At 29.7% G+C, this 13,910-nt stretch overlaps 1 protein-coding gene across 4 annotated transcripts; it reads right to left on the bottom strand.

Annotated features, from left to right (window-relative positions):
* Positions 1-9,116: 9,116 nt before the first annotated feature.
* LOC112798285 (vesicle transport protein GOT1-like) lies at positions 9,117-12,565 on the bottom strand. Of its 4 annotated transcripts, none has more exons than XM_029298090.2 (7): positions 12,316-12,565; positions 12,140-12,231; positions 11,989-12,069; positions 11,445-11,542; positions 11,282-11,355; positions 11,123-11,176; positions 9,117-9,856 (listed from the first exon to the last, which is right to left on the bottom strand). In XM_029298090.2, the coding sequence occupies exons 1-6, from the start codon at positions 12,341-12,343 to the stop codon at positions 11,169-11,171; spliced, it is 381 nt and encodes a 126-aa protein (XP_029153923.1). In that variant the 5' UTR covers positions 12,344-12,565; the 3' UTR covers positions 9,117-9,856; positions 11,123-11,168. The 4 variants fall into 4 exon arrangements, with proteins under 4 accessions (XP_029153923.1, XP_025697329.1, XP_025697330.1 ...); XM_025841544.3 differs by lacking the exon at positions 9,117-9,856 and adding an exon at positions 10,817-11,043; XM_025841545.3 differs by lacking the exon at positions 9,117-9,856 and adding an exon at positions 10,817-11,038.
* Positions 12,566-13,910: the final 1,345 nt, after the last annotated feature.

Here is a 13,910-nt window from a genome sequence, read left to right as displayed (position 1 = left end):
ACTTATTACTTGAAATGCTTACTACTTATATAGTAGTAATTTGCATGCACGTAGCTGTCATGAGAAGACTCAGACCCATTCAATCTATCCATTCATTCGCTTTCATGCTTTATTTAAATCAACATACATGATGATGAACCTTCCCTACTAGACTAGGTAGCTGGCCTTGCATTTTCATTTTTTTTTTAATTATTTCTATTATTATTCCTCCAAATGGCTCCGTTTGTTCTAACTACTCCTTTAAATAAACATAAAATTATCACACAGCATCTAATTAATTAACTCTTCATATGAATATGATGCTACAATTAATTAAAAGAATTGTATATATGTGCTCCCAATCTTATCTCTAGCGAGTCCTAATTAACTTAACTGCCTCATGAGTTGCCTGCCTCTCTTGACTACTATACACAGATACACATGATCAAACTTCATTAAAATACACATATAAATGAAACTTCATTAATTAAATGTTCTTTTCTCTTTTTCCTTTTATTTCTTTCCCATTAGTTAAAACAGTAGTTGAAGCCCTTGCAGGCTGGAGGCAGCTGCGCTGTGCTATTGCAACCTTTGTATCAACCTTTTTTGTTTATCTCTTTCTTTACCGTTTATAATAAATGACAAATCAAAACAAATTAATAAATCTGCAATGCAAATTCGTTGGTTATTGCTTTTCCTTATTCTGCTAAAGTACTCCTACATATATGCAACTATAAAACTGAAATACAGGATAAAAAATATTATTGTCTGTCTACTATTTCATTTGTGATACCCTAAACATGGTACAACATTTGTAATAGTTTTAGCTACGTGGATAATATGGAAAAGAGGGAAATTAATAATGACAAGTTGTACTGCAATAAGTTCATCTAATAATTTATAATTCAATTAACTTACTTTAATTTACTTCTTTCTTTTCTTTGGCTTTCTTCAAATAAGTATATGTAGTAGTTGTTTTCAGCTAGCTAGCAATGTATTTAATTTATCAATAACATTCTAATTAATAAGAATGGCATGTGAAAGTTGGAAAGCACCACCATCCATGCATGAGCGCACGTCACAGCTTTTGCAAAAATTTTATTTTGTTATCATTAAATTTTACTTACCAAAATATCCTTTAATAAATTATTTTTTTATTGATTAAATTGTATTTTTATCAAAATATTTTTTTTTAAATTTAATAATTAAATTATTTTTTTTTAAAGATACTCTTCAATAATTTTTTAATTATTAAATTGTGATTTTACCAAAATTTTTATTAACAATTATAGTTATATTTTACTATTACTTTTTTTGATATCAATATATATTATTGTAATATTAAATAAAAAAATTTTGGTAAGATTATTTTTTGATATCAATATATATTAATTGTTATATATTAATAGTGGTAAGTTTTTTTTTATTTAATATTAAAATAATACATATTGATATTAGAAAATTAATAATAAAATATAAAAATAATTGTTAACAAAAAATTTAATAAAATTACAATTTAATAATTAAAAAATTATTAAAAGTATCTTAGAAAAAAATGATTTAATTATTAAATTTTTTTAAAAAATATTTTGATATTAAAAGGTATTTTGGTAAGCAAAATTTAATGACAAAAAAAATTTTGTTAAAGAATATTTTTATAAAAAATAATTTATTTTTTCTTAAAAAATGGATAAAATTAACATTATTTAACAAACAAAATTAAAATAGATTAAAGAGGAGATTTTTTAAAAATAATAAGAGAGAAAAATATATATTTTACAAATAAAAAAAAGAAGAATGTCATTTTAGTCTCTTTTAAAAAAGGGGAGTCGAATTTTTTAAATAAATTAACACGAAAAAGTATATATAAAATGTAATAACCATTTCTAAATGAACTACATTTCGTGCACTACGCCTGACACCTGTGATCACAAATTAAAATTAGTATTAATAGTTACGGTATTTATTATTTAACAACCATTTTCTTAATGTTTTCTTTGCTTAGTTGGTCTAGTGGAGAACTTCTGAACACATTCAAGTTATTAAAATGATTAAGTAAATAATTATTTTGCCACTCCAATATATTTTTGATAGATAAATTCTCAAATATTAATTCTGTTTGATAAAATAGTTGAAAACAAAAATAAAACAAAAATTATAGTCTTTTTATTAAAATGAGAATTTTTTAAGTTCTAAAATAGATATTTATTCGAAATAATTTGATTTGCCGAATGCCTTGCTCTCTCTTAGTTATATATTGTGTGTCGCCTTTGTAGTACAATTATTCTAATTAAATGAAACTTGCTCACATAATGCATGGATATAATCTTCAAATTGTAGTATATATGTGTCTATATATAAATATAGGAAAAGTATAGGTAAACAATGAAAATATTAAACAATATAAACAATAGATATATCGGATGTTCATTTTACTAGTGTACGGATGGTTATTTTAATATTAAAATTTAGAGAGTTAAATTAGACGTGTAGTGTGTTTTGATTTGATTGGTGGTTGTTCATATTGTTCAATAAAATCATTGTCCCCTAGCATTCCCCATAAATATAATATATAACTAGATATAATTGCACAAAAATAATGGTACAAATTAAAGTGATCTTTTTGCTTTCTCTTCAAATTTCTTCTCTAGTTAAAATTCAACGCAAATCTCAACTCTTTATGAGCTGTGTTGGAAAGTGAAAAAGATTAAGTGTGCAACGAACGTAACATGCGGATACCTATAATTATTTTTTATTGCCCTAAATATTGAAATAAAATGTGAATCAGCAGCCTCACACAACACATGTAACTTTCTAAAATTGAATTTACAACTTGAATTTGCATATGCTCCCATGTGCACCTCTGTTGCCAAGTTCTAATCTTTAATCTTTGTATCGTTGAGGTCAATGCCGTGAAGTATATTGATAACGCCTTTGAATTATTCCGCCCTAGATATATCAAATTGAAGTAGTAGTTGTATGTGAAGCATGCATCTTGTAAACTCTCATATTTAATTTGATTTTGGAGTATATGTTCTTTTACTTAGCTTCCATTTCATGAATTGCGTGTCACGCACAAATAGAAAACACCATCGGTGGGGACAGAAAAGCTACACAAAGAGTGAAAGATACGATATATATATATATATATGTAGGTGTGGCTGTCGTATCTCTTTTTTAAGATGATTAATTCAATTCCTAGTTAGATATTACTATATAGTATATACATATTGAGGTAAATTAAATCAGAGAGGATCGGATGTATGTTAGCCATCATATATGGAAGCTAATTAATTGTTATATAGAGTCATCTCGTAGATAATGGCCACTACTCCACCCACCAATTCTGTTACAAATTAAAATTGGCAAGTTTAGGTGTACTGATCACATATACGACTATTATTACATTATTATAATTCTGAAGACTTGATGAGGATAAGCTATTTTATATTTTTATGTTTTTGTTTTATATATAATCTATATGAAATTAATTAATCACGTTAAAAAGATAGGTTGTTAAAATTTGTCAAATCATATTTCATTTTTGCTGGATATTTCTCATCAAATAAATCAAACATTATTTACAATGCAAAAAGAATGCTAGCTGTAATATATAATTTGTTCCCTGCCTATCTAAAATAATAATGTCCTCAAATAATTCTTAACTAATAATTTCATAACTAATAATTTCATATAAAAATATCTGCACATAAGTTTTTTCTTCTAATTAATTAATTAATTAATAATAACATCTCATATGTGTATGCAAATGAATGCAACTATGCATATTTGTTATGACTACGCAGATCGATAGGACTGCACACGGATCGGATATAGCCTAAAATTCTATCCGATCCGTACTGCACTTATCGAATCGAATACGATATCCGCATTTTTTTAGGTTGGATCTGATCCGATCGGCAAGTATGTGGATCAGATCGGATCGGATATCGAGTATATCCGCATAATTCAAAAGAACTACTTTAAGATTCTGTTTGGCTGTTTTTACAAAAAAAAATATTCAAAAAATTCATTTTTTATCTATTTAAACCTATTTACTTCTAAAATATTATCAATAATAGTTCTCTTGAATAACAAAAACAAAATAATAACACAAGATTTAAGTTTAATTATTCTAAGTTGAAGTATAACATAAAAAATTAAAAACAAAATATCATAAAATTCATAAAATAACACATTAAAATAGTAAAATTCATATCACATTAGGGTTTACTTTCTTAAACTATGCCATTTATATGTGATGTGCGGACATGCGGATCGAATCCGCGGATATCACTGCCGAATCCGCAATCCGATCCGACCATAGTGCGGATTGGATCCGATCCGATCCGATGGCTCTGCGGATCGGATAATGTCCGCAAAATTCGGATCGGATGCGGATAACCATGTTGTAGTGTTTATTGTTCAACGTCATCAGAAAATGTGAATAATAATCTATTTGATCTCCATGTGTAGGCACTTCACTCATCATCTTAGTACTGACAAAGATCGATCTGTATGTCCTCCCTAAATTAATGGTTATTTAATTATATATGCATATTTACTCCTATAAGTCATCAAAATCAACATCAAAGAAAAAAGAATAAAAAGAAACTCACTACGAATTAACCACAAGACTCCATGCAGATAACAAGTCTATTGTGTTTCGAATTCTCAAAACCAATCATCGATCATAAATGTATGTTGGAATGCGATGGAAAGTGTTTTCCCATGGTACGGTACTATGATCAACTGAACTTTCTAACAAATAAAGCACAACTTTAATTTAAAGTAGATCAAACCAAGAAAACAATTAACAAAGATTAAAAGTAATTAATAAAATAAAGGCTTCATCATATATCAGTAATTTAATTAATTATCTATGTATCATGCAATAATTGAGACCGTAATTAAGAACTAGACTGGCACCAATCAAGAGTTTTTTTATTATTATTTACTCAAAAATATAATAATAAGTAGGATGTACTCACCTTAATCTTTCACGATCAATAATATATATATATTTCCCCGCGAAGAACCTGTAACGTAATAGCTAGCCACTTAATTTATTAATTAATTAAATGTCCTAGTGTTTGTATGTATGCAAGCAAATGCTGGCTTTCAAAGTGGGAGCCAATAACGTTTGTCAGATTTCAACTCTATATGTTTAGTTATAAATATCGGTACTATATACTGAATGAAGCTTCCAATATTATAAAAGAAACGAAGTTGATATTTTATTTGTTTGGTAAACAACTGAAAAAAGAAAAATAATATATAGTTTAGTTTATCAAAATAATGCATCTAACTGGGATATCTATATGAGAAGTAAACTAATAATATATAACATTATTTTCCATTTCTCTTTTTGCTGTATCTCATGTTTCCTAATAAACTGGTTTCCTTCGGTTCTAATTTTAATTTGCTCAAAGATATGTATGTTGGAATTTTTTAATCTTTTAATTTTAAGATTATCTATATTAAATCTTTAAGTAAGGTACATAAGTAATTTTGACTTTTTTTATTATTTAAATTAATAATAAAATTATTTTATATAAGTTAAAATATAAAATAACTAATATATATATATATATATATATATATATATATATATATATATATAATTTATGAAGTACTTAAATGATCCACCCACTCCTAACTCAAAATCAAGATAAATAATTTCACAAGATATGTAGTTTAGCGGCGGATATGTAAATATGTGAGACTATTAATAGTTTAGTATGATTTTTTTATTTAAATTAATAAAATATATTTTTTACTGAAATGTTTAAACTGTAAAATATTTATATACCTAACATAATGTGTTATATCTCCGGTATTAAAAACCAAATTATGAAAAAATATATATTTTGGGTAGTCAATCACATATGGCATAAACCAAATGTTACAAATTTCGAATGCATTTGAGATATATATAAAATAAACACTTAAAATGGAGTTAGTGCATCTGGGATATGTTTACCGTAGTTTTTGGGTCTAAGTATTAGAAATATACATTACATACTATATATAGAGTGCAGTCCAAATTAACGTTCATTTAATAAGCTTTTGAAACTTTTAGTGTCACTTTTACTTTATTTAGTTCTAAAAGCATATATGACTGGGTGAAATTACGTGCGTTTAGGGAATATAAATCGACTAAATGCGACGTGGCATGTAATTGGGGTATTGAATTCCGAAGTTGGTTTGTCTATCTCTTATTATAAGTAATTAATTAATTGACATGTTAGGATATTTTGATTTAATTAATTTTAGTTGAAATGTTAGGATATTTTGATTTAATTAGTTAGAAGATATGTTAGAATAATGACATGTTAGATTAACTTATTTTAATTAAATAGTTGACATGTTAGGATAATTCGATTTAAGTAGTTAGAGTATGCATTATATTAGACATGTTAGATTATATTATTTTTATTTAGTTAATTAGTTGACATGTTTAATTATTTGGATTCACTTAGTTAGAAGAGAACATTAGATCGAATAGATTGGCGGGACTGGAACAACAGACTAGAGACCACCCTCAGAACAGAATACTACAATTGCAACACCGGCTGGATGCTCTTGGATTTAATGAGGTGCGATCCGTTTAAGTTTCTTATATTTATATATATTGTTTTTCAATGGGCCATTTAGATTATTATTGTATGTTTTTTCTAGTTCCAGTGGATATCTTACGATGATTCCCAGCTATAGCTCATGGCCTTGGATTAGAAGTGCTGGAGAGATTCATACATGGAAGGTCATGGTACCGATGATCTGCTTCAACTTTGTAGAAGAATTTCATTACGTGAATAGGGTCAAAAGATAATTTGGAGGTCAGCAGCACTGGCCAGCAGACCCAATCAATGTGGATAAATTATTCAAGACGACCCGAAACGACGATGTGTGGTGGTTTAAGGTGCACCATGAGTAGTATGACTTGTGGAGGACTCGTGGCTAGCAGCAACATATAGTGATCATTGACGGAGTCCCTAATCCTCGATCCATACAAAAGTACTTGACATGGTGATAGAAAACATGTTGTTAGGGGTATTCGCGGATCGGATATGGTTGAAAATTCGATCCGATCCACACAATTTCCATCAGATCGGATCGGATATGATATCCGCACTTTTTAGCGTCGGATCGGATATCAGATATATCCGCATAATTAAACCTTCTCTTTTTAATCATATTTCTATGTAAAAAAATCGATAAAAATATTTCTTTCATATTTTTAAACTTATTTATTCCTAAAATATTTTTAATCAAATTCTCTCTAAATAACAAAAATAAAATAATACAATATATGAATAATAATTACTAACTAAAACATAGAAACAAGTAAATATAATACCAAACATATATATATTTATTTATTTATTAATTATTATAATGCGGATCTGCGGATCCGTGGATCGGATACGCGGATGCAAAGCAGATATCCGCTATCCGATCCGCAAAGGGTGCGGATCGGATCCGATCCGATCAATTTGCGGATTGGATCGTATCCGTAATTTTCGGATTGGATGCGGATATTTACCGCGAATCTGCGGATACGATCCGATCCATGGACACCCCTACATGTCGTGTTAGGTTTTTATTTGGAGAGGACATCTTGGCTGATATGAGAGTTGCGGTTCTGCCTCAAATATTTTTTGGACTGCACCGGTTCAAAAAATATCTTAGATCTTCCATGAGATAATAATTATACACATATCTCGAATATATTTTTTTAACTTTATCTCAAATATTCAGCAGTCAACACCTTAGATATGTACAATTACACTATTAAAACATATTTCGAGTACAATCAGTTATTTTTTTTTTAATAATGTATTATATATCAGTACACTATATTTCATTTCTATTGTTAGGAATTTTTTATGCTATATATTTAAAATGTGTAATATAAATGTGAAATTATAATTTTTCCATATTTTACATATTTTAGTAAATATTATATTTTGCTAATTTAAATAAAAAAATTCAGTGTTGTACACATTATGCATGTTAATCTTTGACTTACGTATGATTAATTAAATACGAAGGAGGATAAGTCGTCTTAATTACAATAAACGACAAAACACGTTACCACATATTACTAGCATCAACCAAAATCGAGAAGAATAATTTTACAATTCTGGATCTGCTATAGCAAGGCATGCGAAATAGTCGCCAAGTTTATTAATATTTAATGTTTTTCAAACAAACTAAAAATGGAGGCATGATTTTGATTTAGATAGTTTCACTTAATTAATGGCCACCTGATTCTTTAAGAAAAGCATGTTGGCAGGCTTAAATTATTTGTGGTTCTTCCTTGACGTTTTCTTTCTTACAGTATTCCATTTCTTCTCACCAGCTGCTCCACCACAATACAATACTATATACTGCAGATGAATCATGAAAGAGATTTCTTAACGGTGCCTCTTTTGCCAAGTACAATGTTCAGGTATATATATTCATTTCATGTTGATTAGTAAAAACTAAGTATTCATTTTGTAAATAATTTAGTGTATAGAAAGTTCGAAAAAACCTCATTAATCTGGTTCTTAGATAAGCCGCGCTTGTCATGGATCGTTTACCTGATTATTTGATAATTGTAAGCGACTCGTAGCGTATAAATGAATTTAAAATTACAAATATATCTAATATATGACTCAATTATAGCTTGCCCGTCCCCTTTATATTTTAGTCTAAATTGCAACATTAACAACTATAATATAGGTTTAACATTATATCTGTTATGCTGATAATTTAACAATCGAATGCAAAGATAACGATAACAATTGCAAACAATCAAAATAGTTCGAAATCTAATATTTGAGAGAAAAATTTACTCTTTTTGCGAGTACTAGTTTTATGTGTATTAAAATCTCTACTTTATTAATGATGAAGAAGAAAAAAGAATTATGTATAATCAAAACTAAACATGAAAGAAAAAACTATTTTATTTGATAAAGTTGAAATAAACACTTCACAGATCTTCGAAGTGTTTGCAAAATACATAAATTCCACATAAACTAGGAGTGTTAGATTACAAAGAAAACATAAACTTCCTAGGATATAAAGATTATAGAATTAAAAGAAATACAAAAAAGAAAACATAGAAGGAAATCTAGGCAAAAGACTAATTTAGACAATGTGATAGAAAATTGCTAAAATATATGAGAGAACAAGTGTGTTTTTTGAGGAAAATTTTCAACCCTCATTCATCGTTTGTCACTATATTTATAAACATTCTCAACCAATCTCATGTTGTTACGTGTTGATCTCAAAGCAAACTTAAAGATAATTATTCCCACTGCATACTAGGTTCACTACTTACATTATTGTCGAGATCACTTTGTCGACCAACACTGTCAAAATAATAACTTTAAAATCAAAAGGTTAACAACCAAAAACATCCCCTAAATATTTTGGTGTTGACAAAAATAATTCTCAATTTTATTATCAACAAAAATATCCTTAATAAATTTAAAAACATGCCAAAAATAATCATCTACAAAAACAGATGTGTTCTGTTAACATAAAAAAAGTGGTGTGACAAACAAATATTTTATGTGACAAACAGAAATGATGACATAGCCAACCCTTAACTGAATTCTAATTTTATAACCTACTTTCCAAATTCTCAACCCAAATCCACCATTTGCCTCAACTTCTGTAGTTTCGCTCTCTTATACACTTCCCCAAACCTCTTTATTGCCTTGGCCAGCCTCCTCATCCCCTCTCTATCCCTTTCCCCTTCCTCTACCTCACCCTCTCCCTTCTGTCCTCCTCTTCTTCCTCCCCATCTTCCTCTTCCTCTTCTTCGTCGAGCAATTTTCTAATTTTATATCATGTTTTTGTCGTCTTATCTGTCACATGCAAGCTGTTGACCAAAAAGATTTATCAAGCAATTGCCACCATAATCAACATGATTATTTGTCCTCTCTAATTTCAGTTAAAATAATCTTATAAATTGTCTCACTCTGTTATTTCAGCTCTGTCCATTCATCACACTATGATCACTTACTACTAATTAATTTTATTTGGACATACAAAAATAATCATCATTTACTACGTAATAATATCTTCTGAATATTTGTGTCTGCTCTGCCTATTTGATTATATTTATGGGAGCAGTTGATTTTCACATTTTCTTGAATGTAAACCATTCGTCTCTGAATTATTATGATTGAAATCCTCGTGCTTTATTCATTGCAAAGTTGTCATATCATACCAGCTACTTTGAATATCAACTAGAAATATACACTAACTTTTTTTGGAGTTTGATTTTGATGCATTGACAATGTAAACAGAATCATCCAATTACATTCATTTTTTGGAGGATTATTAGTGTGGTCAATGTAAAAAATAATTATTTTTACTGACATAACACAAAATTGGATGCACGTGTAAAACTATTTTACAGACAATATATTAAAATTAAATTCAACTTTTATGTTTGTAAAACGTTCAGTTACATTCTTTGTTTTCTTCTCTAATCCCACCCTAACAAGTAACAACTTCAAGTGCATTTTTAAGTTAATAAGAAGGAGGATAATACAAGTTAAAATGAAATGAAGTGAAGGTGTCATCTGAATATGCATATAGCAATTCAGAAGTAGAAAATAACTTCTTGTGCCTCATTCATATATTGTGAAAATATAGCCAACGTTATATCTCTGTTTTCAACCGGTCTACGCTTCTATTAAGTATAGGAATAAGTTTTGTTTGATATTTTATTCAGAATCTGCAAAAGCACTAATCATCTTGTGAATCATTGTTGTTTGTTGACCATTTTATGTTTTATTATAAACATACTAATAACATTGGGACATCCCTTAACTTTTCTGAAGGATTTGTGTTACACTCAATTTTAAAGAATTACACAAGAAAATAATGTTTTCGTCTAGACAAAGACTCCATCTAATATTACATCAACTAGAGTGTTCCTTAATGGAGTTACTTCACTTTAATAATATTCTTTAGCAAACTAAGAGTGTCAGTTATGCTTAAACATGGCTTACTTAACGGATACTTGTTGCAAAAACAAATGATGACTGCAATTCTGATCTTCACAAAGCAAAGTAAATTAACAATTAGAACCGACGAAGAAACATAACTCTTGAGAAGCCGGTTAAGAAACACATACATCTTATAAACAACATCGAAACCTCATTGTGCCTTTGGAAACCAGATCACGGAGCTGCAAAATAATCATAAGAAACGTTCAACTCCAAATTTATCATGATTGCAAAGAGAAGTGGCAAATTGGAATCAGAATTTCATCACTTGATTGATGAAGACTTACGGGAAATAAACTGTATAATCCATCCAAGAAGAGGGATATGATAGAGGAAAACTTTGATCGATGACCAAAAACGACTGCAAGCAAAAGCATGAATGATAAAATGAGAGTTGAATGAAGCGTTAATTCATTCATATATAGATAGAAATGAAAGTGATGAACTAACCCGAAAAGAACAAAACAGCCGTATATTTCAAATAGAATGCCAACTATGGGCAACCTCACAAAAATGAAAAAGAGGCCAAGAAGAAATGACGCAGTACCCTGCAAAAAGGAAAGTAAGTAATTTAGGCTGCTTACAGGACAAGACACTGAAAATAGGACAGAACAAGACACTGATGGACAGAGATACAAAATTTTGTGTTCTTGTATTTTATTTGGTGATAAACTACAACAAATTATGAAAATTTAATTTATTCTCATTTTTTTCATTAAAAAATTTGAGATGAAAAATATAATAATAAAAAATATAATTATGAAAAATTAACAAAAATAATGAAATAAAAAATAAAAAATAAGTTGTGTCTTGTTAGTATCTCCGCGTCCTTCCTTTCAGAATAACAGTGTCTCTATATACATTGTCTCTATCCATATCTCCTCTCATTGTCCCCGTGTCTCTGTATACATTGTCTCTATCCATATCTCCTCTCAGTCTAATGGACAATACAAAATATAGAAGGACTGATAAGAGTTAAGAAACGGGGAGGAACCTTATAGTTTGCTGGATTTGTAAAGAGACTCAACATGGAACGCCATCCAAGCAAAATGGCTACCCCTGCCAACCAAAATATCTGATTCCACATACAATACGATCAGAGACCATACAAACAAAGAAACAAAGAATGAAAGAAAGATGCTGACATTTCCGAGAGCAAGCAAACCGCGGTCGAAGAAAAGAACAACTCCAAGGAATGTGAAAAAGATGCCCAAACCAATCAGGCCTATACCGGCCTCTGCCAGTGTTGCACGTCAAAAAGTCAGTTCAAAGACACACGAGGACTTGCAATTAATTAATTAATTAATTAATCAATGCTTACTCTTCATCTCGGTTAATTCATATGCCATGTGGATCAATCAAAGCAACCTTCAAAGTTCTTTGGATCTGGATGATTGATCATTCACAGGATGCAACCAAAATCAAATTTACCTCTAAGCTTAGGGCTGAGAGCGTGCTACAGCTTCTTCGGCTCACAGATTCACCGTCATCACCTCTCACGGCGCTCTACCTGTACACTGCAGTAGCAAAGTGAATTCAGATTGGATTTCTGATTCAGGAAGATGAGTCATAAGCCCCTTCACATTTTGGGCTCATATATTCAATTCTAACTTTAAGCCCACTAAAGAACAACACACCCAGCCCAACCAATATATCTATTACTTGCATATATCTATTAGTGGACCTTGACCCATGAACCCAAAAAAAGAAAAAAGATGGTCACGTGTTATTGTATTTTTTAAGGAAGAAAAATATTATGCAAAGACTTGGTTCACTCAACTTAAAACCTCCATTTACAAATCCACTAAATGCCAACTCTTTTCCTTCTTCCCTCTTATCCTTGCCATCCGGTATCGCCTAGCTTTCCACTCTTGTGTCTCTTTCACTATTTAATATATTTATCTCTCCGATTCATGGCTCAATGTTGGTCACCCATTCACACTTGAGCTAACTAGCTACAACACATTTAATTGGAACAAGGTGTTTATTAATACTTTCTTCATTCTTTTTCTTTTATATATGATATGATCATGGTGGGAATCCAACACATACGCATACACTTGGAAAACTTTATAGCCACAGAGACACATGAATGAAACTTCATTCCCCATTGTAGACTTCCTCTGTAGCATGCATGCAGTCTTTTAGAGACATCATATAATTTTATTTTCCTAGTTGTCCAGATAAAGGGAGGCAGGCATACACATTATCATTATTATTGTTATTATTATTATTATTCAAATATTTTAATGTGAGGTCAATATTGGCACTCTGCACTGCACTCTGCACATGGTGATATACACAATACATACTCTAATCTTACTTAAAAGAAGTGGGAAGGGTGAACCAATTAAACATGAAAAAGCATACATGTATATACACAAGCTTATTACACGCACGCTAGCTATTATTAATTTTCTTTTGTATAACGCTATATATGTAATGTATAGGAGGATCTACTTTTCCACCTAATAGTGCTTTAATTTACTGCCGTACTAATAATAAGCGCGAAACAAAGTTGCTCAATATAGCAGCGGATGGAATTGGTTAGTATCATTTAGGGTTTTTGATTTCACATTAGCCAACTAAAGTAAAATTAAAGAAAATTCAATCCTCATACAAGCTAAGGTTTCATTTTTTAAATTCTTCTTCACGCACGCCCATGCGTGTGCGCACGACTTTATGCCTTTTTGCGAATAAAGCCTCTAACAAGATAATAATTATTAAGCTGTGTGCTTCATATATGCTTTCTTCCCTTAAAATGTTACTTTAGATTATATAATTACCCTAAATATATATAGTTGAAACTTGATTTAATCCTGCTTAAATATCATGATTTGGGTTCTTTCCCGCCGTAACAAACAGTTAATCCAACGAGAACGACGACCGAAGAAGTTTATCTTACGTAAGATTTGC

Source organism: Arachis hypogaea, chromosome 14 (assembly GCF_003086295.3).
Source record: "Arachis hypogaea cultivar Tifrunner chromosome 14, arahy.Tifrunner.gnm2.J5K5, whole genome shotgun sequence".
Taxonomy (NCBI): Eukaryota; Viridiplantae; Streptophyta; class Magnoliopsida; order Fabales; family Fabaceae; genus Arachis; species Arachis hypogaea.
This window is presented reverse-complemented; position numbering and strand designations above follow the sequence as displayed.

Excerpts from the sequence above, each read along its gene's own strand:
- LOC112798285 (XM_029298090.2), bottom strand. The coding sequence starts at position 12,343 with ATGGCATATGAATTAACCGAGATGAAGA. Across the intron at positions 12,232-12,315 it reads TGAATTAACCGAGATGAAGA|AGGCCGGTATAGGCCTGATT; the intron begins GTAAGCATTGAT and ends CAACACTGGCAG. Across the intron at positions 11,543-11,988 it reads CAAATCCAGCAAACTATAAG|GGTACTGCGTCATTTCTTCT; the intron begins GTTCCTCCCCGT and ends TCCTTTTTGCAG.